The sequence below is a fragment of the Myotis davidii genome, unplaced genomic scaffold (genome assembly GCF_000327345.1).
Source record: "Myotis davidii unplaced genomic scaffold, ASM32734v1 scaffold214, whole genome shotgun sequence".
Lineage (NCBI taxonomy): Eukaryota > Metazoa > Chordata > Mammalia > Chiroptera > Vespertilionidae > Myotis > Myotis davidii.
The window spans coordinates 17,338-42,964 of record NW_006285782.1 but is presented as its reverse complement, the minus strand read 5'-3'; the positions used below and the strand labels follow the sequence as shown (position 1 = coordinate 42,964).

The following is a 25,627-nucleotide window of genomic DNA, read 5'->3' as shown; positions in this document are numbered from 1 at the left end:
GCTATACAAGAGGTTAGAAAAGGGAGCCTTGTAGCTGGGCATATGACCACCAGGAACAAAATACGGTGATTGTTCAAAATGAGAATCAATATTGGGGTGGGAAGATAACTATCTCTGTCACAATAGATAACATCAATTTTCTTCCTAGTGCTTACAGAATTTGTTTTTGAAATTCATAAAAATTTCTGGGTCATATCCAAGAGGATCTTTTTTCATTAATTTCACCTTGAATTCTTTTGATTTGCAGATCAAGGTCTTCCCCCCACACACACACACACACACACACACAGTTTAAGTAGGTTTCTTTATTTACACTATAAGTATTGCTTCTGCCATAACAAAGTAGCTCAGACTGGGTGGTTGAAACAAACAAATTTATTTTCTCCCAGTTCTGAAGGCTAGAGGTACAAGGCCAAGACACTGGCAGGGTTGGTTTGTTCTGAGGCCATCTTATCACTCTGTCTTCACATGGTCTTCCTTCTGTGCAACACGGTGTCCAAATTTCCTCTTCTTATATGGACATAGGTCATATTTAATTAGAGTCCACCGTAATGACCTCATTTTAACTTGTTTACCTCTTGAAAGACCCTCTCTCCAAAATTAATCACAGTAAGTGGTATTGGGAGTTAGGACTTCAATATATGTATTTTAGGGGGATACAATTCAGCCAATAACACCATATTCTGTAGAATAATTAAAGTCATTGAATTGATCATTATTCTTTATCTTTCATACCTATTATCTTTCTTCTGTCATCTTGTCTCTTCATATCACTGATCCAATTCTTCACTCTAATGCTTGAAACAAAGACTATATTTCCCCACTTTATTTTGGTTTTTCTTACATTTTGTTCATGTCTTAGTTATTTCTTTTTGTATCCTTCCCATTTCCATTTTTATCATTCTCTGTTAACGTTTCATAAAAGCTATATGCTTGCTGCACACAACCACAAAATTTCAGTAACATTCACAAGAAGCACATATTTTGATGGTGGGCAGTCAGCTAATCTTGGATCAGTTCCACATGTCTCTCATCCTCCTTGTTGGATCAATGCCATCATAGCAATGGCAGAAGCACGAGAGGGCATATGCTCACTGGCATAAACCCATTTCAGGTCCTTCCTGAAACGCGCTAATCGATTAGCAAAAGCAAGAACCCAAAAGTCAAAGGCAGGAAATACATTTTTCCCACTAAAGTGAAGGGGAAGGAGTGGTAATTTTGAAAAATAATCTAATCTACTACATCATTTTCCATCTTTTGAGAAACCTTGAGCTTCAATCTCCTAAAGTTTTCCTGGTCAATGTTATAAAATATTTTTTCAAATAAATTCAAATAATATTCTTTTCTAAGACCTCAAGGTAATGCTCATTTTCCCTTACACTACAGAATATTTTCACAGGACCCAGAGTATTTCTTCAATCCTTGCATGGGAAGAAATCTATTCAGACCTGCTAGTCACCACCAGACACGTGGAAGGAAGTTCTTAGCTGCCCCACCTACCACTACTCTCTGCTAAGGTCCTGACATCTGTGTATCTTGCAAAAGGTTTTCTAGTGCCATATGCAGAAAGGGACAAAAACTCCTCTTTCTCTGGCAGTGTCTCCAACTAAACTGAAGCAACACACACAAAGTCAGCAGGTTTTGCTGGAACAGGATAGGACTTGAAAGATTTCATTGCTGGCATGCACTGCATCCAGTGCTCCTCTTGTCTACAGCTAGTGAACAAGTGTGGATAGTGCTAAACCGCCCTCTGAAAAGGCCTGTGGCTATTTCAAACGCATCTCGGAAGGCCATGACATGCACAGCTCTCTGCTACCTGTTGACTGTGCCAATGTTCTGCTGCCTTAACTGACTTAAGTTCTGGTCTATTCCCTCCCAGGTCTACACTAACCTACTGAATGTCTTGAGTCTTCCCTAGGCCCTTCAATATAGGACTCTCCTGAATGCTTTCAGAAAGAGGAATACAACCCTAAGTAACAAAGAATCTTATAACTTCAGTGCATACAGCCATATTTCTTAATTAGGTTGACATCAGTATCCAATTTAAGGATTTTTTTTCTTTCTTCTGAGATAAACCAGAGTATCTCTGATGGCCCAGCATATTAAAGTCCCACCATAAATGTTTCTTATATATCTTTACATAAAAGGACCATAATATTTCTTATGGGTCTTTACGTAAGAGGACCATAAGAAATGTGCAATGAAGGAATGAACAAACTTTGAATGTCAGCCTTTCAGAATATGGTGCACTGAAAACAGTATATTAAAAAGAAAAGTAAAAAAAACTACAATATTCTGGGAAACAAATAATATTCCATATTGCCATAGTACACTGTACCAAAGAGCCTCTGTAACCCACCTTATTCTCCCTTTTTCCTTGATACGCTGCACAATTCGGCTGGTGGATTTGATGTACAGGTGCCGGTGCAGTTCATCTATGAGAACTAAGTGAAGATTCATCTTCTTGCTGTGAAGCTCCAGCCTAAGGTCACTCAGTCCTTCTACTTGGAGCAGGGGGCCCTCCAAAGACTGGACTGCTGACACCTAGGAAGGGGAGGGAAGACAATAATGTATAATAACTAAGTACTCTAGAAATATTCTAAATAGGAAGAACTATTTTTTAAAGATACTGTTAAAAGAGAATCTATGAAAACCTTATAAACGTACAGTAGACTTTGTAGAGTACAGTAGTCCCCCTTATCGGTGGTTTCACACTCAGCAATTTCAGTTACCTGTGGTCAACCAAGGTCCAAAAATATTAAATGGGAAAACATCCAGAAATAACTCTGAAGTTCTAAATTTTAGAACATGCCTTTCTGAGCAGTGTGATGAAATCACACAACATCCAGATCTACTCCGCCCAGAACATGAATCATCCCTTTGTCCAGTATATACTTACTACATACATATACTATGTCCCCATTAGTCACTGAGTAGCCATTTCAGTTATCAGGTCACTGTCATAGTATCACAGTGCTTGTGATAAGTAATCCTTATTTTGCATAATAATGCCCCAAAGTGCAAGAGTAGTCATGCTTGCAATGGAATATACCAAAGAAAGTCGTACAGTGCTTCCTTTAAGTAAAAAGTTCCCAACTTAATAAGAAAAAAAATTGCATGGTGAGATTGCTAAAATCTATGGTAAGAACCAATCTTCTTTCTGTGAAAGTGCCTAATTTATAAATTAACTTTTATAACAGGTATGATTCTAAAGGCAGAAACATAGTACATATAGGATTCAGGTACCCACTGGGGATTTCGGAACACATGCCCTGCGAATATGGGGTGACTACTGCACAATGTGGCTGGGCCTTGCTCTGCCTTTGAAGGATTTAGCATCTGAGACAGAATGCTGAAGAAAACAAGCTTGATAAAGATAAGTATGAAGGCATCTAACATCCGGCAAAGCCGTACATACAATTAATTCCCACATACACTGCCTATCAATGGACACAAGTAAAATGAACTCCCCAATTAAAGTGATTATATCACGCATATTCTCACAAGAATTCCACATACTAATAGTTTAAATCAACTTTCAAAGCTAGCCTTTTAAATCTAAACAGAAGCACATTATAAATGTTTTAATAATTCTTATGATGATCATGAACCAGAGCTTCAGTAGCCAGAGTCTACATGTGAGTTTACATAAAAGTCAGTCTCTCTTTCTCATATACACATACACAGGGAGGTCCATGCAATTTTACATGAATGTTACGTGAGGACAATAGCAGTCATCACTCCTTGACTTAACCCAGTTTGATAGAAGAACGAGGATTTGAACAGTGAACAGAAGATAAACTATGGAGAGGGAGATACTCCTGGTGTAAAGTGCAATTTGAGAGATTTTAAGACAAATTAGATTGGATGAATAAAAATGGTGTAGGAATGCCTACAACAAAGGGAGAAGATAGGGAGGGACTCAGGGAACCTGGAGCAACTCATTTGGAAACCAAAGTGTATATGTTTCAAAAGAAAAAAAATAGCATGTATGATCTGATCCCATTTATCCATGTATATGAAATTATATTTATGTCCTTCTGTATAAAGATCTTATATATTTTTAATGACAAAAACTTAAAGTGAAGAGAATATTGAGGAGAATATTCACCTTTGGAGAACAAAGGTGGAAGGAAAAAAGCACAAAGAATGCAAATGTAATAAAAACAACAACAAGAGAGAAGAGATGACCACAAGCTGAGCTCAGAGGGCAAATAGCACACCACGCTCCCTGAAGGGATTAGCATGTGATGACTATTACCTGCTTAGGTCATACTTCTAAATATTCCTAAGATGTACAAATAAAGGCAATAACTAATAATGCTTACTTCAGGGTAAAAACATTAAATGTGTTTATACAAATAAACATGCTCCTAAAAAATGAAGCATTTAGACAAAAGCAGTAAGTGGTGAAGGCCATGAAACATACCAGTGGTTAAGTGTTCATGAGAGATCTATCCCAATATACACAGTCATGGAGGAGCTGTGGACGGTGAGTATGGACAGCTTGGGAGCTGCCAAATGCAAAGTGGCCTGAGATGGGGAGGAAAATGCAAAGGCTCACCCACAAACATATCACTTGTTTTGTGATATGCTAGAATCAAATGTCAGCAGCAAATAGGTTTCCTTACATTTACCAAGAAAGAACGAGGAAATGAAAGAGTGACAAGCCCTGGGCCAGCTCTGCCCTCTGAAGCCCGCCTGTTCATTTTCATGCTGACTTGCAACTGCCCTGCTCTGAGAGCCCTGGACCTGTGCAAACTGCAGCAATTCCAAATGGAAAGGCAGCCTCACCAAATGACCAGCGTGTCCCCAGGGAGGAAAAACAACAACAAATTCATTCACACAGATGCTCTAAAATGGATTTTAACTTGAATCTCTAGCAGAGAAAAGAGGACGTGATACCCTTTAGTGACACTGAAATCCAGAAAATGAAAAATAATTTGGTAAACCACTGGTCCATCATGTAGCCTTATCCCTTAAGGTAATTAAATCCAACTGAGATATTTAAGCTTAAAAATCACCCACTGCACATACAAGCTTGATTTGTTTGTAGGAATTTGCATGAGGATTTTTAACGCAAATACATCAAATTCCAAATACAAAATTATATGAGGTCAACTTTCAAAGCCACTTAATTAAAATATTTTTAACATATAGGTAAAACAGCACAGTGCCTGGCACCTCTTTATTCTGTGGGCAAAGAAACCTCAGAGGGTGTTTTCAACATGCTTTGATGCAGCATTTTCAGTGAAGTGTTGTTTCCTTCATAGAACCATTGTAACCATATAGATTACAAAGTTTCTGAATATGTTTCATTGACCCAAAATACAGGAATATAAGTACAATAACACACACACACACACACACACACACACACACATACACTATCAAGAGCTATCTTAATTAAAAACCTTACCACAATGAGAATAGAGAATAGTCTCTTGTTTCTGTATGAAAATACAGTGTTTTATTTTCTATCCTTCACTTATTTAGAGTCTGTTTATAAAACTATAATCATGGGAGCTAGGCAAGGTCACTGTCTTCCCCCTACTCTACCCTTCCTAAGTGGTACTCAAACCAACTTGAAGAAAATAATTGTCAATGCAACATTTGATCCCTAGAACATCAGTTTACTAGTAGAAACCTGACATTTATCTTATCTTGCTTTAAGTAGCCTGTACCAGAAAGTTTACACATAAAGAAAAACTTGGTGAGGCAGCAGTCAAACCCACAACCATCACTGATGGTTAAGTCTATTGTCCTGTGGGTCTGGTTTCCAGGTAGTTATTGACAGTAAGGCTTCACTACAGGAGAAACCCCCCTATATTTAGAACTGAGCATAATTCCTAATAAAAATACAACTAAAGAGACATTTAATGTATGAGAAATGGTTATTTCATAAATTATTTCACCGTTGTCCAAATGTAATGACTACAGAACACTTCAAAATAATACACTGATGAAACATTAACAGGAATTCAAGAGATGCAGATGGATCAAAGCAGCAGCAAAATGGCCTCACAGGTTAGTGGCTATGAGAAGTTATCAAAATTGGGTTCACAGATGTGACTTTGTGACACTAAATAATGTCACAAATATATATTAAAATTGTAAGTGAAAGGTGAAGTAGACAACAAACAGTGGAATAGTTCATAGGTAAATGTTGCCTATACATCTACTCACAAGACAATTATTCATTCATTCATACCCCAAATGACCTCTTAAAATTCTAAGGTATGCCACACCATTTCGTACAGATTACTTACTACAAGTAGATAATGAGCCAACTAATTGTATCTAGAATTTCTCTTACATATATTTTAAAAAATTATTTGGGGGAAGGGATGAGATACTACTTAGAAGGGAACTTTTTTTTTTTCACAGAATACCAATTATTATCTAACAGAAAATTGGTATTCTACTCAACTTCTCATATAAATAACAGAAATCTGTTTTGGAGTTGAAAACAAGTATTTCCTTTAGGATTAGGAAAATAAACAAACATTTACAAAACATTTTAACACATGAGATTGAACAGGACAGCATGTTTTGTTATTAGAAACCTACCCATTAAGAAAACAGAAATTCTGCCGAAACCGGTTTGGTTCAGTGCATTGAGCGTCGGCTTGCGGACTGAAAGGTCCCAGGGTCGATTCCGGTCAAGGGCATGTACCTGGGTTGCGGGCACATCCCCAGTAGGAGATGTGCAGGAGGCAGCTGATCGATGTTCTTCTCTCATCGATGTTTCTAACTCTCTATCTCTCTCCCTTCCTCTCTGTAAAAAATCAATAAAATATATTTAAAAAAAAAAAGAAAGAAAACAGAAATTCTGAAAAATGTTTCCATAACTCAAAAAATAAGTGAAATGCAGTTAAAATATACATAATCGAGAACTTTCAAAAAATTTTACCTTGAGATGACAGATAAGTCTACAACAAAAGAAATCTTGGTAATTATGAACTATAGTACCTATAATTTTTCTTTCCCGGTGTGTTTCTCAATCTCATTTTAGTTTAAATGAGGAAATCATTATTTCACAGTTAAATTTGTCTTCTGCCCATCTTATTCAGGCCGATTAGGTGGAAAGATCTAGTTTTGTGCCTTAAACATAAACCAGTAGAAAAGTTTCAGAGAAACACCAAAACTGGCCATACTCAACAACTGCTTCCCTGAAGAAAATGCTAGACAAGAAGCTACTGGTCTTTTTTATTTATTGTTTTAGTTGGGAGAGGTGAGCTCCACAAAGGTAAATGATATTAGTAACTGTTTCTAAATAGAACTAAGGTTCCAGCCTAAAAAAAGAAAGGAAACTTTTTGTTTAAGTATAAACAAAAAACCAACCTGCTAACTAAACCATCTGCTAGCTAATGAAAATGCTTATTTTGGCAACAATATTCCCTAAGAAAGCAAATGTTTGCAACTGTTGAGTCCAAAACAAATATTTCCTTCAGGACTCTGATAATTAGTTTGTCTCTCTTAAGGAAGCTTTTTTTTTTTTTAATAGTAAGACAACATAAACATTCTGAAAATGTTGCCTTGGCCCAACTTATGGATGCAGTAAAAAGATAATGAAATTTGACTATTCCAAGGAATTGATGCCTTCCCCTTTCCTGTATGTATATTATAAGAAGACACAAGCTAAACAATTTTTTAAAACGGTCTTAACTAAATAAAAACACCAAAAATCTTTGGCTGCAAACAACAAAGAAGCTTTCCTGGGACCTCAGAAGGCCAGTGACTTAAGGCCTCAGGGCTATTGACAGTTTCCTATTTAGACCTCCCAGGAAAGCTGCAGCACAGGACAAGGCCAAGTGCCTGGAGCAAAAACCCTTTTTTTTACCCTAACTCCTCAGCCTATAGCTAATCAGTGATCAAATCAGGCAATCAAAAATGCCCATTCTTAAAATCAGTTTGCTAACATGCTATTGATCCAACCCATTCAGGTGCCCCTTTCCCCTAAGGAAACCAAATACCTATAATGCAGACTCAGCATGCTCTCACCATTATAACAGGATGCCGTCTACCTCCATTCTCCTTTCATTACTTTACCGCCAGGGCGATTGCATGTTTTTATTTAATAAACCTTCATCAGCTCAAATGAAGGGTTGTTATTAGTTGAGCTAACAGCCAAATGATAATGCTCCAGAGAGATATCAGTGCTTGTTGGTGCATTAACAAAGAGAGGAGAAGGGCTGAGGTCAAGCACGTGTCAATGTAAATGAGGCGGTATTAGGTACTAAAGGCTTAATGCAATAGACTGCCTGGGAGATAATGGAATTTCCAGGATAAAGCAAATGAGATGAAGTTATTGATAAGTGAATGAGGGGAGGGGGGCTGCAAGATAAAGTGCTGTCAAAAAAAAGGCCTTTTACTTGTGAATTTCTTTTTTAAAATATCTTCAAATCTATCTTAGAAAACAAAACTCAAAAGAGATCAAATATGACATCTAGCTTCGTGAAACATCTATCCTATTACTGCTGTGAAACACAGATTTGTTCTAAAAACACATCATCTTATTAAGCTATTCTTATGCTTTCTTTGGATTCCCCCTTATTTTTGCTTTTGTCTTATTTCATTTTTTTCTTATACATCAGGGCATTCTACCACAAGTAATTCCCAAATTTTATATTTTATTAACACAAAGTCTAGGAAAGGGAAGCCAGGTCTTCTAAGATCCATTAGCCCAAGCCTCACAGAATGACAATATCTGAGAAACGAAATGTAAGAATGTTCTATTGTCAGGGACCTTTCAAGGTTGTCAAGACTCAGACCCTCCACAATTTTACAGATTTAAAAACAAACAAACAAAAAACGTGAGGCCCAGAAATGTACTTTTTTTTCTTAACCTTTATTTTTCTTCCAAATTACAAAAGTAATACATGCTCAATCTTAAAAAACACAGAAAATCACAAAGGTAAAAATGGTCCATATTCTTAATAATCAGATAAAATTATATCTTTTAAGTGATTCTTTCCAATCATTTTCCACACCAAGTTTTTTTTTGTGAAAATACTGGTATTTTTAAATATGCATTTTTAAAATTTGTCAATACATTGGGAACATACGCCCATCACCAAATATATAACAAAAGAGCCTCTTTTGTTCCAAATGGATTTATAACAGATCTATTCACAATTACTTTCCTGATGAAATTAAACTACACTCAACACTTTATGAGAAAGATAAGAATTGTAATTGCTTATGGAAAAGCTCATTAAAAAAAATCCTTCTTTAGTGCTAATCTTATGATTCTTCCAATTCCCAGTTCCCTTCAGAGCCCCATAAAGAGCACTAGAACCTGGATTTCTACTCCAAAATACAAGAGAAGAGACCATTGGGAAAGTTATTCTCATTTACCAAGTGTCCCAAAGTCACTTACACTTGTCATCGTGTTATTCTGGGACAAGAAAAAGTTACAAACAACTGTCCTCTTAAGAGTTGGTAAAGGAGGTCTCTGAGAATCACTTCAGGTTCACACTCAAATCAAGACAATTCACCACACTCTCTGCAAGAGTCCCAAACCCATTAGAACTGCTCAGCACTTATACAGCTCTTTACTAACATGAACTATTAAAATCCCACAAAAGAATGTGAGAAAAATATGGCTTTTTTTTTTTAAGAGGGAGGCAACCACAAGTAATCAGTACTGGGATGGATCTCAGAGATTACAGACTTCTTTAACAAGCTCCTCCTATCTTGTCAGGACAAGCAAAGGCTACTTATCAGAGTTCTCAGACCATCATCAAGTTGAGATGGAGGGCTCCCATCAAGGACACGCATTATCATCTGCTGCAATTTACACATGTCTCGGGTCCCCAGGCCACAGACTGACCAATCAAAAACCTATTCAAGCAACTCCATCTGTGAGGCTGAAACCTGAATATGATGGAGGATGACAGCAAAGGACCTGTGAATTATTTTTGACTTAGATTATTCCTCCCACAGACTCGTGTGTAAACATGCGCACACACACACAGAGTCAGGCTGATTAAAACATGTATGCAGTAGTGATGGTAACAGTAGGCCAGAAATGCTACCCAGTGTGAACAAGCCCGAGACTACTGCTTTTTCTTTTTATCTAGCACTGTGTGACAATGATGATGACAATCCTGGCTACAGCATTTTTAATTTCATACTGCCTTCTATTTTTATAAAGCACTTTACTTGTATAAAATTTCATTTTTATTCTCACAACCATTCTATAATATGACAGAGTATTTGTATAACCATAGAAGAAGATACTAAAAACCAGGGAGAGAAAATGATTTCTTTGTCTAAGCTCACAGAATGGGCAAATTGTTGGGTCAGGACTGGAGTTAAGAAGGTCTGGCTTTTCATCAATTTTCTTTGCACTATACCACACTGTACCTAGCCCACTGCCTGTCAATAAGTAAATTTGTGCCCCAATTTCTGTCCATTAAATCCTGGCAATAAGTCAGATAAGAACCCACAGTAAAGATGCAGGAATCAGAGCACCACAATGACAGCTGTGAAGAGTTCCAAGTCAGCCTGAGCCTGGAGAGCATCTACCTTAAACCATCACATAGAACTCCTATTAACCAAATAATCACACTAGAAAATCAGAATAAGAGTCAGACACTCAGCTCTATCTAAAAACTGCAATAGAGGACCGCAACAAAGCAGCATCAGTGAAACTACTTTGTGCACATTTGTACACATGTGCCTACCTCAAAGTCATGTCTCTCTTATGCAAATATTTGGTTTCTAATGACTCTAAGCTGGTATTAAACAGAGCCAATGGCAATTAGTTTTGCTTTATTGCACAGCATAAGCTAGACCTTATAGCAATGGTTCCAAATTTGTCTACACATTGGAATTACCTGGACAATGTCAAAAATTACTGAAGCTAGTGTCCCACCACCTGAGATCTCAATGTAAGCAGTCTAGGGCTGTGACCTGGATTTCAACATTTTTTTTCAATTTTAATTTTATTATATTTTTCAATTACACTTGACATACAGCATTATATTCGTTTCAGGTGCACAACATAGTGATTAGACATTTATAAAACTTACAAACTGATCACTCCAGTAATTCTAGTACACATCTGACACCATGCATAATTATTATAATATTACTGACTATATTCCCTAAATTGTACTTTACATCCCCATGAATTGAAGGATTCCCTAATGGGCAGAGTTTGAGAAACACTGCTCTACAGCCAAGCTAGCCAATTTCAAATTTCTAAACTTATGACGTTTACTACAATAAAATAAAACTTCTACTTATTTAAAATAAAATAGGCAGACAGAAGAGCACACTAAAAGGGGAGGAAAGTTAATACGATAACCAGTGCCTATCAAACATCAGGGCTTTTCGAAATTCCAGCCTTCCAAAACAAATCTAAATAAAAAGGGCACTGAGCAGCAAGAAAAGCAGTTGCTACCAAGCCCTGCACTTTGACACTCTAGGAGAAAAATAAAGTAGCCATACTAAGTGTACTTAACTGTGGACGCAAAACCAAGATTACTTGTTTAATAACTTTATTTTCAGCTTTTCCTAAATCTTTTAGAAAAGAAGATCAAATGCAGGTGTTTGAGGGAATAAGGGGGTCCCAAATGCAGCTAGAAGCAGCTATAGCTAACCACCCTGTCATATTCCCACCCCCAGTATTCCTGGTCCCCCTTTCTTGTTTTTTAAGGATATTAAAAGACACTATTTATTCATCATCTGTCTCTTCCAACTTGTGTGTAAGCTCCTTCAAGGTTAAGTCCACTTTCACAGATATACTAATGATCAACAACAACATCATCACATTCATTTGCCTATCAAAATATGTGCCAGGTTCTTTTCTGATATGTTATTAGTACAGAACACTGGCCAGTCTCTCAAGTCAATATTCAACACTAGAACAGATGGACTTTAAGGGTAACTATTTCACTATTGATCACTGATACATTTTTTATCATGTTGTGCAGAAATCTATATGGAATATTGAAACATTTTTGCAGAGTCACTGAACCATTTTCAAGATAAGTTCAATAAGTTCACTAAAATGTTCCAGGTCCTGATCTTTATAGAGCTTTCCTCTCAATATCATTTCCAGAGTCATGATGAGAAAATAACGATCCTGTGAGATCTCAGAAACTTGCAAGTCAGATGAAAGGGATGGGCATTTTGGCCTTTTTTTTCTTATTTGTACATTAAGCATTTGATAGTGATGATCACCCCTTCCCAACCTTAATATGAGAAAAGAATTAGTCTATTTGCTAATGAGAAAGCTTTACTGGCACCAATAGAAGCAACCTCATTGGTCTACTATTCCTGCTATCGAAGCAATGACAGAAAAGAACAGCTTACCAACTACTTTAACACTAAAATCAATTTATTGTTGTTGTTGTTAATCCTCAACCAAGAATATTCTTTCCATTGATTTTTTTTTTTTTTTTTTGAGGGACAGAGAGTGGAAGGGAGGGAAGAAAGGGAGAGAAAGAGAGAAACATTGATGACAGAGACACATCAATTGGTTGCCTCCTGAACATGCTCTGACTGAGACCAGGGATTGAACATGCAACCCAGGTACATGCTCTTGACTAGGAATCGAATCTGAGACCCTTTGGTCCACATGCCGACACTCTAACCACTGAGTCACACTGGCCAGGGCTAAAAATCAACATTTTAAATGAGCACCCTCCAACAGTGAATGGCCTTATTTCTAATTACGACCCTTGGCAAAATAACACATTTAATATTTACAGATTTTGCAACAAACTGATCTTTGGTAGTTTACCAACAAATGACATTGTTTATAATCAACAGTCAATGGATACCCTATGAACATATACTTGATATAGGCTGAACAGGTAACTGATGACACAGAATCTGAAATTTGTCCAGTCAAATCCCAAAAATAAGTCATAGTACTCTGGGGTCTTGCTCATCCATTAGTGCACATGTTAGAGCAGATAAGACTTACTTTCTGAGAAAAATTCTACCTATCTGCGTGCAATAATTCCTTTGAGTGTATAAAATGTGGAACAGTCTTTCATTCAGATAGATGTCCATGTTAGGCAAAAAGAAAAGGAATAAAAAATGCTTACCTTGCCAGTCCTACTTCAACTCTTTTACAGCTCAAAAACAAGTCCACCTTAGAACAGTTTTTGAGATTATAACATGGGAACCATCACCTCTCTTACAGTATCAGTAAAAATAATCAATTAATTATAAATAACATTTCTAAGCACTTACAGTGTATACTGTGACTACTTCACATGTATAGCTTAATATCTCATAATCCCTTCAACCACCCTTGGGGGTATGCATTATTGGCAACTCCAACTCTCAACAAAATCAAGTTAAAGAATTAGCTCTAAATCATCAAGCTAGTCAACGGCATACAAGTTATTATTATAATTATCAGAACAATTCTTATCTGACTATACAGCTATGGATTCTTTTTTAAAAGGTATATAAATAATAAAAAGGCAAAATGATTAAGAGACATTCAAAATCTCTCCACTCCCTGGAAGACTTAGAAATGAAAAAATTTATTTTAGTCACAAGCTTGTGACTGTCAGCTAAAGTGCCTCAAACCTTCTCGCACTGGCTTGGCTCCCACTGATTGAATGAAATCATTGAACTGACTTCTATGGGTTGATAAATCATAACTTGTGTGATTTTCAAAGCTCATCTGTGCAATTTCAGTTCTGATGCAGACTTCTACACAAAGTTCCCTTAAAAAAAAGTTCATAAAAATATTAACTATCATGAAATACCTTCCTGGTTAGCTCATGCCATGGGGAAGCCGCTGCTATTCTTACATTACTAATTCTTCCCAGAATTAATCAGTCATTGTACATTAGAACCAGCAGCTGGAGTGTTTTGAGTGATAATGAAACCTGTAACAAGGCATCTTCAGCCGTCTTTTCAAGACAATAAGGGAATTAAAATTTCAATTTAAATGCAGAGGTTTGAAACACGCTTCACTGGCAAAATTACTTCAATTAATGTGAGTGGAATACAAAGAACAGACTGCAGAAATGTGATGCAGCAACCAGAAATTATGTCATTAATGTGCTTGCATCAACCCAGCACAATGACTGCAAAGGTCTAATTTAAACTGTACATATCACAAAGCTACAGGCTACACTATAAATCAAGTCTCTGATTTCCATGTGATGGATGCAGGCTTCTTATTGGATCACTTTTAGCTTTTTGTAAGAACAACAGCTGTTTACCTTGAAGAAGAAAACAAAAGGCCATGTCTATTTGCAGACATTGCCAGCCTTGACAATTTAATTATTTTATGCAATACTCAGGTTATTGTATCAAAGGAAGAACTAAATATCCCATCTAGAAGCCAAGTCTAGAGCCATCAGACCAGTCTAATGCTGAAGTGGGAACTGCAGGAGCCGACAAGAGCCAGGGTCACCACTGATGTAGTTACTCTGGATTTATAACCTGACTAGGGATTAAATTACTGGGCATCTGCACCTGCCTCAAAATAAAAATGCAAAACCTTTTGTTAAATGAATCCAAGGAAATCAGAGGGTTTTGAAAGATGACATTATTGTGTCTTCACTTTCCTCAGATGCCTTAAGTAGATTTTACTTCTAATATCACATAACCATTGGGAAAGGAAATGTGATTATTTTTTCATATGAAGGCCACTGAAAGAGCAATTACAGACCTTACTCTTCAGTCTTATAAACAAGAGGCCAAATTGAAGAATATTTCCAACCTCTTAAGCACTTTAAATCTTACCTCCACGAAATCTTCACTGTATATGAGCATATGCCAACGCCCCAGATGAGGCAAGGCAACTACCTCATCTGGAAAATGGGGATGGTACTGGAAACCTACCTCCCCTGGGGTTGTTGGGAAAATTAAATGTATTACCAAATGTAACATACTTAAAATGGTACCGGCACATAGTGAGTATTCAATATATATTAGCTATTATAATTATTATTTTGTTGTAAAAAGAAAAGATTAGAAAGTACAAAACCATTAAAAAGCAAGCAAACAAACAAAAAAATGGGAGAAGAAAATCAGATCAGAGCTTCTAGAGAGAGTAAAATGCCTTTTTCTATTTAGTGATATGAAACACTTTCACCATTTGACTAATGACCTGTGAACTATGACTATATGACTATGTTAAGTACAGGGCAGACAAAAATAGATAAGATACAGCCCCTGCCCTCAATGATCTACAATATAAACAAAAGTAATTAAATTACAAAGAAATACATACAGCTTACGAAAACAAAGAATAGCATCTACACATGTTAAGTATTCATACCACAATAAAAATACATAATTTTTTAAAGAAAAGTATCTAATTACCTAGCATAGTCAGAGATGATAAAATTTAAGCCAAGTTTTAAAGACTAGCTCATCATTTTCCAGGCAGACAGAATTGGGATTAGTTTCAGGGAAATGTATAATCAATTAAAAAAGAAAAAATCTACAGCATCCCTATATAGTAGCAACAAATAACTAGAAATTGTAATTATTAGCCATTGTTTTAAAAAACAAAAATATAATACTCAAAAATAAATATTATGTATGTAATACAGTATCTCTAAGGAATACATTACTAAGCATTATTACAAACAACATAAATAAAGACTTCAATAAATGTGAGACATGTCATGTTCATTGAAAGACTTGTTTTACAAAGATGAAATTCTCTTACATTTAATCAAAATCCCATCACACTTTTTGTGGAACTTAACAAACTGATACTAAAATTCATCTAGAAGAGTAAAGGGCCAAAAATAGCAGACGATTCTGAACAGCAAGGTGAAGTAGCATCTTCACCTGCTACCAAGATATATTATAAAATTATATTAATTAAAACAGCGAGACCAACTGAACAAATAAAGAGCTCATAAACAGCCATGCATATATGTGACCAAGATGTCATTAAATCAGTAGAAAATGAATTCAACAAATGGTCTGGGCCAAGTGGCTATTTATATGGAAGTTAAAATTAGATCCTCAGTTCATACCACATATGAAAATAAATTCTAAATGGATTTAAGAAGAACACATAGGAGATTCTCTTTATGACACTGAGATAGAAAAAAAATTCTTTTTTTTAATATATTTTATTGATTTTTTTACAGAGAGGAAGGGAGAGGGATAGAGAGTTAGAAACATCGATGAGAGAGAAACATCGATCAGCTGCCTCCTGCACACCCGCTACTGGGGTTATGCCCACAACCAAGGTACATGACCTTGACCGGAATCTAACCTGGGACCCTTGAGTCCACAGGCTAATGCTCTATCACTGAGCCAAATCAGTTAGGGCAAGCAGACAAAATGTATCAACAATATAAGTTGCAACCACATAGTTTTAGATACATAAATATACAAGTAGATACATAGATATAGATAGAGATAGAGACAGATATATGGAAGGAAGAAAGAGAAAGAGAAACATCCATGTGAGAGCAGAACATCAGCCGCCTCCTGCATACTGCACAACCCTTACTAGGGATCGAGCCAGTAACCTGGGCATGTGCCCTGACTGGGAATCGAACCAGCAACCTTTTGGTACATGGCACTATGTCCAACCAACTGAGCCACTTGGCCTTGGCCTACCCCTGTAATTTTTTAATTAGGAACAAAAATTATTTTCCTCTTCATACCTGAAGAGATGTAGGCTATAGCCTACACTCCTCCTTCTCCCCAAACACCCAAATCCCACCCACAGTGGAAGAAACTTCTCCAATAAAACAATGAAGATGACATGCTAAAGAACACAGAGGTGGTATTCCACATGTACGCCTGTCCTTACAGATTGGTTACATGAGTCAAGCAATTCTTTTACCTAATTGGATTTCTGTAACTTGCAACCAAGAATTTAAAGATGTATTTAATGAAATTCTTAAGAAAATAGGTAAAAAATACACAAAAAAACCACTATTCATCATTGATTAGCTCTTTAGTAAATAAATTAGCCCTTAAGTAATAAAACCATAAAATAAAAATCTAAAATCCAAAAAGAACATAATTAACACAGAAATAAATTCTACCTATTTTTAATATATGGCACTTATTTAAAAGCAGGCCCACTACAAAGAATCATGATTCAAATACATGTGTATATACTAAATATATTCTACAGGCTTATCTATTCTGATTGCTGAATCTTGATCATTTAGCACATATACACATTCTAATCCATTAACCAAAAGTAAAGCTAAAAGGTGACTTTTTTTTTGTCAGTCACCCTACAGTCATTATTAAGAAAGATGTCACTATAAACAAGATACTGAAAACAGCCAATTCTTTTGGCACTCCCAAGAGCAGACCATTACTAACCTCCTTCCCCAGTGGCAATTGACTATTCATGTCTATCACATAAGCAGGTTTCAGAAGAGAATATCATGGCACATCTCACCTCTAGGTTACAAAATTTCCTTAAAAGCTTCTTATGAAGGACTTACAGCAAAATTCTTCTTGACAGTCTGAATGAATTAGAACCACTTAGAGGATTTAACCTGTTTCTCCCACGAATTCCTTTCAAGTGATTTTTCCAGTATCATAGCCAATCTAATTTAGTAAAACAAAAGTAAGGGACTTTCACCTACTGTGGAAAAGAAAATCCAAATATAGTCCATCTAGCCCAGCTGGTGTGGCTCAATGGTTGAGTGTCGACCTATGAACTAGGAGATCACAGTTCAATTCCCAATCAGGGCACATGCCTAGGTTGCAGGCTCAATCCCCAGGAGGAGGCATGCAGGGGGCAGCTGATCAATGATTCCCTCTCATCACTGATGTTTCTATCTCTCTCTTCCTCTCCCTTCCTTTCTGAAATCAATATATATATATTGATTTATACATATATTTTTTCCCAAAATGTGGCAGAATGGGCTAAGATAGAGGCTAAAGGCTAGGCTGTGGACTACTCTTGCTTTACAAAGGCACTTCTAAAATTATTTTCTTTCTTATCAATTTAGGGAAAAAACAAAGCCCTAAAGTAAAAATTCCTTCAAAGATTTTGTGGAACATCTAGTATATAAATCTCCTTTAAGTCTCTTTCATGCATATTTCATTCTTTAAAATATGATTCATTAACTAGCTCCCTCTGAAGCTAAAACACCTCTCATTACTATTCCAACATGATTAAAGTACTGATTTCTTACTACTGTTCCAAAGGCAGACAATACATAAATAATAATCGTCTACCATTTCAAACGCTGGAATTAGGAAGAGAACCAGCCAGGCTTTACCTGCAAAGAACCGTGAACCCCAAGAGGGCAGTTGGTAATGTACTATGTGAATCACAGAATTCAGAGAGAACAAAAGGGAGTGCTTTGCTGTCTTAGCAGAAATGGCCATTAGCTCGGGCTTCTCTTACCAGCATGTCGGTGGCACTGAGATAGTGCTTGCTGGCCATGCACTGTTCCAGCTTCTGAGGCACTTGCTTGATATTCTCAATTTCATCCAGCAGGTTCAAGACATGCTTATGTTCAATTCCTTCAATCCACAGTTTGCGAAGCTCATCCCGTTTGCAGTGCAGCAGCATCTTGCATGAAAGCAGATTTTCTTTGACCTACAATTAAAAGATTGGGTCAGTCCAAAGTCTTACCAGTCTAAACCCATATCTGTAGTGTTGTTCTTTGTTACTGTATGTATCAATTCCTCACTCGCACACTCACTCCCCTTGACCGCTCTGCTTGAAAATTTTTAATTCTGTTTCTGACACTGAATCACTTGGGTACATCTCCACCTCTCAGTGTCTGTGTTTTCTCTCCTGTAAAATGAGAAAATTACTCCCAACCTACCTTTGAATGCATCTGGGAAAAAAAATTACTTAGGATATAAAGCACTCTGAAAATAGGAAGTACCATGCTGATGCTAATATATCCAAACAGGAATGACTGATATGAGAATCTGCACTATTCTTTCATGCCGATTCTTTCCTGCATCTCTTCTATTCAGCTGATAGGTCACTTGATCCATCCTTCCAGACCAAGAACTTCAACTAAAGTCTACAACTAAGAAATTGGGCATTCATCTGAACTGACCAAAATGAAGAGAAGACCAGTTTCCAAAAAAAGGATAGACACATCCCGAGATAATCTCCAAGTAAAAGGAATTGGAACATACCTAGGATCCTTTTTTCCATTCATTTTGATTTTTAAATATTAAATAACACAATGGCTGGCATTCTTGTAGATCTGCACAGTTAGTGGCCAGCACAGGCATGGCCTGACCAACAGGAGGCGGCGAAGAGGAGCAGGGCGGGTAGTCACATGTACATACTTGATGGGTGCTTTCTCATTTTCTACTCTAATGAAAAATGACTTTTCACAATTCACAGAACTACTTTCATAAACTTTTGACATTCCTTACACGTGTTTTTATTTAAGTTAGAATTTAATATTTGTTTTTGGTTTTTGTTTGAGGTGAAATTTATGTGTGAATACATCTCCAGTGTATCATTTGATGAGTTTTAGCAAACGAATACAGCTGTATAATCTAACTCATCAATATGCAGGTCCTTTCCATCACCCTAGAACATCTACAGTGTTTTTGAAAATTGAAAATCTGTCTTCTTCTATAAGATTTGGTATGGTGTTGCACATAACGATGCTAATCTTCTGGTAATTACAACGCTAAATTTCAACATTTTCCCAAGAAAGATGGAAAACATGAAGATAGAATGCTAACATTAGAAGAGTTCTTGAGAAAGCATCTCATCTTTTCCTATAACTTTTGGATAATACCTAAGTCTACTTTTATGAAACTCTCCAATGTAAAAAAAAACCCTGAATAAGGAGATTTTGTACTCTCTTAAAAAGCATAATGGAATGATTATTAGCTTCTAGCGGGGTCAGAGACCGGTTTGGAAATCTGTTGAAGACGGTCCTCATTACCTGTACTCCTTCTTGCAATCCCACCAAAGTGCGATTTTTAAGCATAAAGACCAAGAAAAGAAAACAGAAAGGAAGGAAAAGCAAATAAGAGATGGCAGAAAACTTTGGAAGCTAGCAAGACAATGGATGGTTGGTAACTAATTAGCAGAGAAATCTGAAAAATCTTAACCTGGAGTGGGGTTTGCTAACCCTGAGAAGGAGGCACCAAAAATACTGAAGACAAGAATGCAGGGTTAGAACTTTCTATAAGGACTACTGTGAGCCCTAGACCCTCATCAAACCACACAGACAGGAAATTCCCTCCCCCCACAGTAGCCAAATAGGAGGTTTATGATCTGAAGGAGCTGAGCAAGAAAGGAGATGGGCCAGGAAATGCTAGATGGAAATGCACTGGGTAGAAAACAGGAGGATCCAGTCAAAGTAGATCTAAGCAACAGTAAGACCCTTGGCCCCTTGTGGATCCTCAGCCTCCTTCCAAGGTTGCCTCCAGTAACACTCAGCTTGACTTTTAGTTCCAACACAGGGAACTTACGGCTTTGCCCTGGCATATGTAACCAGTGAAAAGACCTGTAGGTAGTGACATAGTGACATTTGAGTTTTCACCAAAGAAACTGCCCAAGCGTCACTCAATAAGCCTCATAACATGCTCTGAGCTTCATCGTGCCTCCCTCTTACATATAAATAGTTAGCCAAGGATCACCAGACAGTCAAGGAAAGCCTATAACGTGGAAAGATGGGAATCAAAACAAATAAAAAGAAAAAGTACTGGAGGGAAGAGGGGAACAAACTATTCAGGAAACAGTTTTTAAAAAATTATAATTAATACTAGAGGCCAGGTGCACAAAACTTTGTGCACTTGGGGGGTCCCTCACCCGGCCTGTGCCCTCTCGCAGTCTGGGATCCCTCAGGGGATGACCACTTGCTGGCTTAGGCCCGCTCCCCAGGGGATTGGGCCTAAGCTGGCAGTCAGACATCCCTCTGGCAGTCCGGGAGCCCTTGGGGGATGTCCACTTGCCAGAGGGGAGCAGACCTAAGCTGCAGTCGGACATCCTTAGCGCTACTGAGGAGGCGGGAGAGGCTCCCACCACCACCACTGTACTGGCAGGCATCAGCCTAGCTTGTGGCTGAGCAGAGCTCCCCCTGTGGGAGCGCACTGACCACCAGGGGGTAGCTCCTGTATTGAGTGTCTGCCCCCCAGTGGTCAGTGTGTATCATAGTGACCAGTCATTCTCAGTCTTTCTGCTGTTAGGGTCAATTTGCATATTACCCTTTTATTATATAGGATTCTTAGGAAAAACAAGAGAAGATATTACATCAAAGAATAGAATGAAAAATAACTCCTCAAAATTAAAAATATGATAGGAAAAAATCCAATACAAAGATGAAAAGATATCCTTGAATAAATATCAAAAGAATAAAACATTAAAAAAACAATATATAGGAAAAAAGAAGATAAAAGAAAATGAGGGGATTGATCTAAGAAATCTAATACTTGTCAAAGTGGAATTTGTGGGGGTGGAGATGAAAAAAATGAAGTGAAAAAAGTACCAATAAAATAAAAGGTCCAGACCCAGCCTATGTGGCTCAGTGGCTGAGCCAGGAAGTGACAGTTCGATTCCCAGTCAGGGTACATGTCTGGGTTGTAGACTTGATCTCCAGTGTAGGGCAAGCAGGAGGTAGTTGATCAATGATTCTCTCTCATCATTGATGTTTCTATCTCTCTCTCTCTCTCTCCCACTCTCCCTTTCTCTCTGAAGTCAATAAAAATATATTTAAAAAATAACAGTAATAAAAGAACAAAAGAATGGGTTTTCAGATTGAAAGTTACACATAGTGTTCAAGACAATGAATTAAAAACAAGACCCAAGCCAGGGCACATTATTCTGACATGTAAGAACACAAGGGATAAGGAGATAATTTTGTACAAGAATTCAAAGGTGGGGGGATGAGGGGGAAGAAGACTCACATAAATGACTGTGAATCAGAATACGTATCAGGATTCAAGCTGTCACACAATGAACCTTATATGCACCTATCTCACCAAGCTGGTGAAGAATGTGCTCCATCAATACAAGAGAAAAAAGGAAGAAACCCAGGATCCAGGGAAGGGGGTTGGAGGTGAACCAATGCAAATGGAAAGCAACAGGATTATTCAACCACTGAATCCAAGAAAAACAACAACAAAATTACACAAGCAAATATAGTAAGCTGCCTAGATATAAATATTTATGTAGTTATAATAGAGTAGGCACTATTTAACCAAAAACTAGGATACAACTACATAGAGAGGTTGAGGAAAGAAGATGTGGTGGGTGGGGGAAAGAGGGGGAGGAGGACTATGTCCTCATCTTCCACAGCTGGAAGTTCTTATGTAATATCTAAAACAGAAAAATAGTATAAACATTTTACTTAGAAATAAAGAAATAGAAATATCTGAAGGCAAAAACTAAGAGTAAAAGTCAGTGCCTCCACAGTGTTGGAATTGGGACTAGGCTAGGATGAGGTAGGGGAGTGCTGGTTTTGATCAGCATTCCTGATTTTATTTGATTTTTAATGCCATTCTCAGATCCTCTTGGAGTTCTTGGTCTCTGGTTAATAACGCTAACTATTAAATCTATTATATTTTAAAATCTTAGTGAAAATCTATTAGAATTTGATTTCTGATATTCTACTCCTATCACCTTGGTTCTATAAATCTCACCTTTTTCCTCTGTAATTGTTACCATGGAAACAGTTAAAAGTAAAATTTATATTATACAACACCCAACTAGGGTCTTGATCAAGAGAAATTTATAGAGTGTCAATAAATCCTGGCCAACTCTTTTTTATTTGGAAAAAGACCATTTCCAGCATTTCACACGAGGATGTACACAATGTAATCAGCCCACTTACTGTTGCTTACTGAATGAAGGGAAATGAAAAGGCAGGTAGCACTAGGGGAGGGCGCAGAAGGCATCAGGTTGTGTGGAAAATGAGCATCACCACAAGTATTCCCTAAACTGAGTAAGTTAACCAAAGCTGCAGACATAAGAAGCTACAAGAACTTTTAATGCTAAACTGCCCTGAAGGTTCAGTTTTTTTATTACAAAGTCACAGTTATGAAGACATGGTATTTTAAAAGTTGGGGGATGGGGCAATACCAGTCAGCAATAAAAGGGAAGAAATATGAATCTCAAAAACATTATGCTGAGCAAAAGAAGCTGGGTGCAAAAGGGTACATACTGTATGAACTTCTAGAAAAGGCCAGAATAATTTATAGTGATCATTTCAAATCAGTAGCTGCTTGAAACAGGATGGGGGTGGGGGAGGCTATGACTGACTGCAAAGAGGCAGCAGGGAATTGGGGTGATGGTACACATTCAAGGGCATATACAATTGCCAAAACTCACTGAACTGTAGTCTAAAAATATTGCACTTCATTGTATGTAAATTATAGCTCAATAAATATGATTTTTTAAACAGAAAAGAGAGAAACAGGGCTATGTCCAAAAATGAATAAGATCTAAATGTGAGAAAGGTAACAAATTATATACATTTATCTCAAATGCCTGTTTTACTTTTATGAATGTGGTATCAGCACTTGAAATCTATTTATCAGGACAATTAAAATTTAAAATTATGTTCCTTTGCTTCTTCCTTAAATAAATCCATGAAGGCCAAGATGTTCAAATCATGACATCAAAACCCAAGTAGAAATTCTTCCTCAAACACAAGTTTCTTTTGCTTCCTGAGAATTTGAGTAACTTCACAATTGCTCCTCAACACCTGTTCAGCAATGGCAAGAATTTCAGTTTTAATGTACAAGAACTACAAGTCACTCTAATTAGAAACTATTAGAAAAATAGAAAATAAGGAAAAAGGGCCCAGGAGGTTACTGGGAACAATGTATGAGATGATACAGGCAGCTGAGTAGTTGAGATTTTTGCAAACCTGCCTTGGGAAAGATAGGGAGAAGGAAAACTACCTGGGGCTCTGAATAACACTGTGGTAGCATTTGTGAGAGGAGTGGCAGAGACATCTGTAAGAAAGGCGGAGGGATATAGGCATGGGGGAGGTGGTGAAAAGCCATCACTTTTAAAACCTTAAATCAGAAAAGCACTGAACTTGGATCATGAATGAAGAGGGAGCCCTAACTGGTTTGGCTCAGTGGATGGAGCGTCGGCCTGTGGACTCAAGGGTCCCAGGTTCGATTCCGGTCAAGGGCATGTACCTTGGTTGCGGGCACATCCCCAGTAGGGAGTGTGCAGGAGGCAGCTGATCGATGTTTCTCTCTCATCGATGTTTCTAACTTTCTATCCTTCTCCATTCCTCTCTGTAAAAAATCAATAAAATATATTTTAAAAAAAAGAATGAAGAGGGAAATGCTTCTGAATATGCATATTATCCTACTAGAGGCCCAGCACGTGAAATCGCGCGAGACCCAGACCCACTGCGCCAGGAGGATCCAGACCCCACTACACCAGCAGGACCCAGACCCCCACCGTACCGCGAGACCCATCAATGCACCTCCTGGTGACCGGTCGCTTGGTCATTACGGCTACTGGCCTTTTATAATATAGATATAATAAAAGCATAATATGCAAATCAACCAAACAGCAGAATGACAGATGGGTGGATGGTGGGGCCGGTGAGCAGGCAGCGCCAGACCAGCCAAGATGTGTGCCAGCGGGCAGAGGGAGGGGATGGTGATGGGGGGGGCGGCAACTGGCAGCAGTGGAGGGGCAATTGGGGTAGGGGTGGGGTGCGAGACCAGCTGCTCACCAGCCTGCGCAGTCCCCTGATAGGCCCACCCAGTTGCCTCCCACAGAGGGAGGCCAGACTGAGGCTTAGGAAATCCCCTGAGGGCTCCCAGGCTATGAGAGGGCGCAGGCCAGGCTGAGGGAACCGCCCCCCCACCCCTGCCCAAATGCATGAATTTTCGTGCACCAGGCCTCTAGTCTATAATAAGTACAGCAAACATGCAAGCACCTCACTGAAACTATAAACTAGACATCTCCTAAAGCTCCCCACATGTAAGGGCTGGTAAGTAAAAATTAATATAACAAATTATTAACTTTAAAAGCAAAAAATATCAAGATGTCTTCTCTTTTTTATAGTAAAAATAAATGTACATATTAGTGTTTTCATGGGTATTTTCCTGATGTAAGTGTCCAGCCCATTTTTTCCAAAATACTATAAAACAGGGGTGGGAACATCTGGTCCATGGGCCATATAAAGCCCAAGAAATCATTTGGTCTGGCCCTGCCAAAGCATCAAGGGTGGGTTAATTAAATGTTTGAACAAATATAGCAGGCTAATTTTTAAGTTGATCATTCATTTAATATGGCCTGCTAATCTACACTAATAAAAGAGAAACACGGTAATTGGCGTACGACCGCTACCCTTTTCATTGGCTAATCAAGGTGATATGCAAATTAACTGCCAACTAAGATGGTGGTTAACCGCCAACAAAGGTGGCGGTTAATTTGCATATGTAGGCACAATGCAGGGAGGCAAAAGGGAAAGCAGGAAGAAGCCCCCTGCCACTGACAGTGATCGGAAACCCAGGGGGGAGCTAAGAGCCACCTTTGCCCTGCCCCCCGGCCATGATCAGAGAATCGGGCGCCTTTGCAGCCCTGGCCAGTGATAGCAGGAAGTAGGGGTGGAGCCGGCAATGGGAGCTGGGCACTGGTCGAAGCAGGCAGGCCCAGGAGCTAGGGATCCCTTGCCTGGGCCTAAAGCGGAGCCCACGATCATGGGGCCGCTGCAGCTGCAGGTCCCCGCTGCGC

At 38.0% G+C, this 25,627-nt stretch overlaps 1 protein-coding gene across 1 annotated transcript in view; it reads right to left on the bottom strand.

The window, feature by feature from the left end:
* Nucleotides 1-25,627, bottom strand: part of EXOC4 (exocyst complex component 4) — a gene marked incomplete at its 5' end in the record, with an annotated part of 716,953 nt that overhangs the window by 685,893 nt on the left and 5,433 nt on the right. Inside the window, 2 exons of the mRNA XM_015559399.1 lie at nt 2,360-2,544; nt 18,338-18,532. Of these exons, the coding sequence (XP_015414885.1) occupies nt 2,360-2,544; nt 18,338-18,532 (380 nt within the window). The remainder of the gene's footprint in view (nt 1-2,359; nt 2,545-18,337; nt 18,533-25,627) is intronic.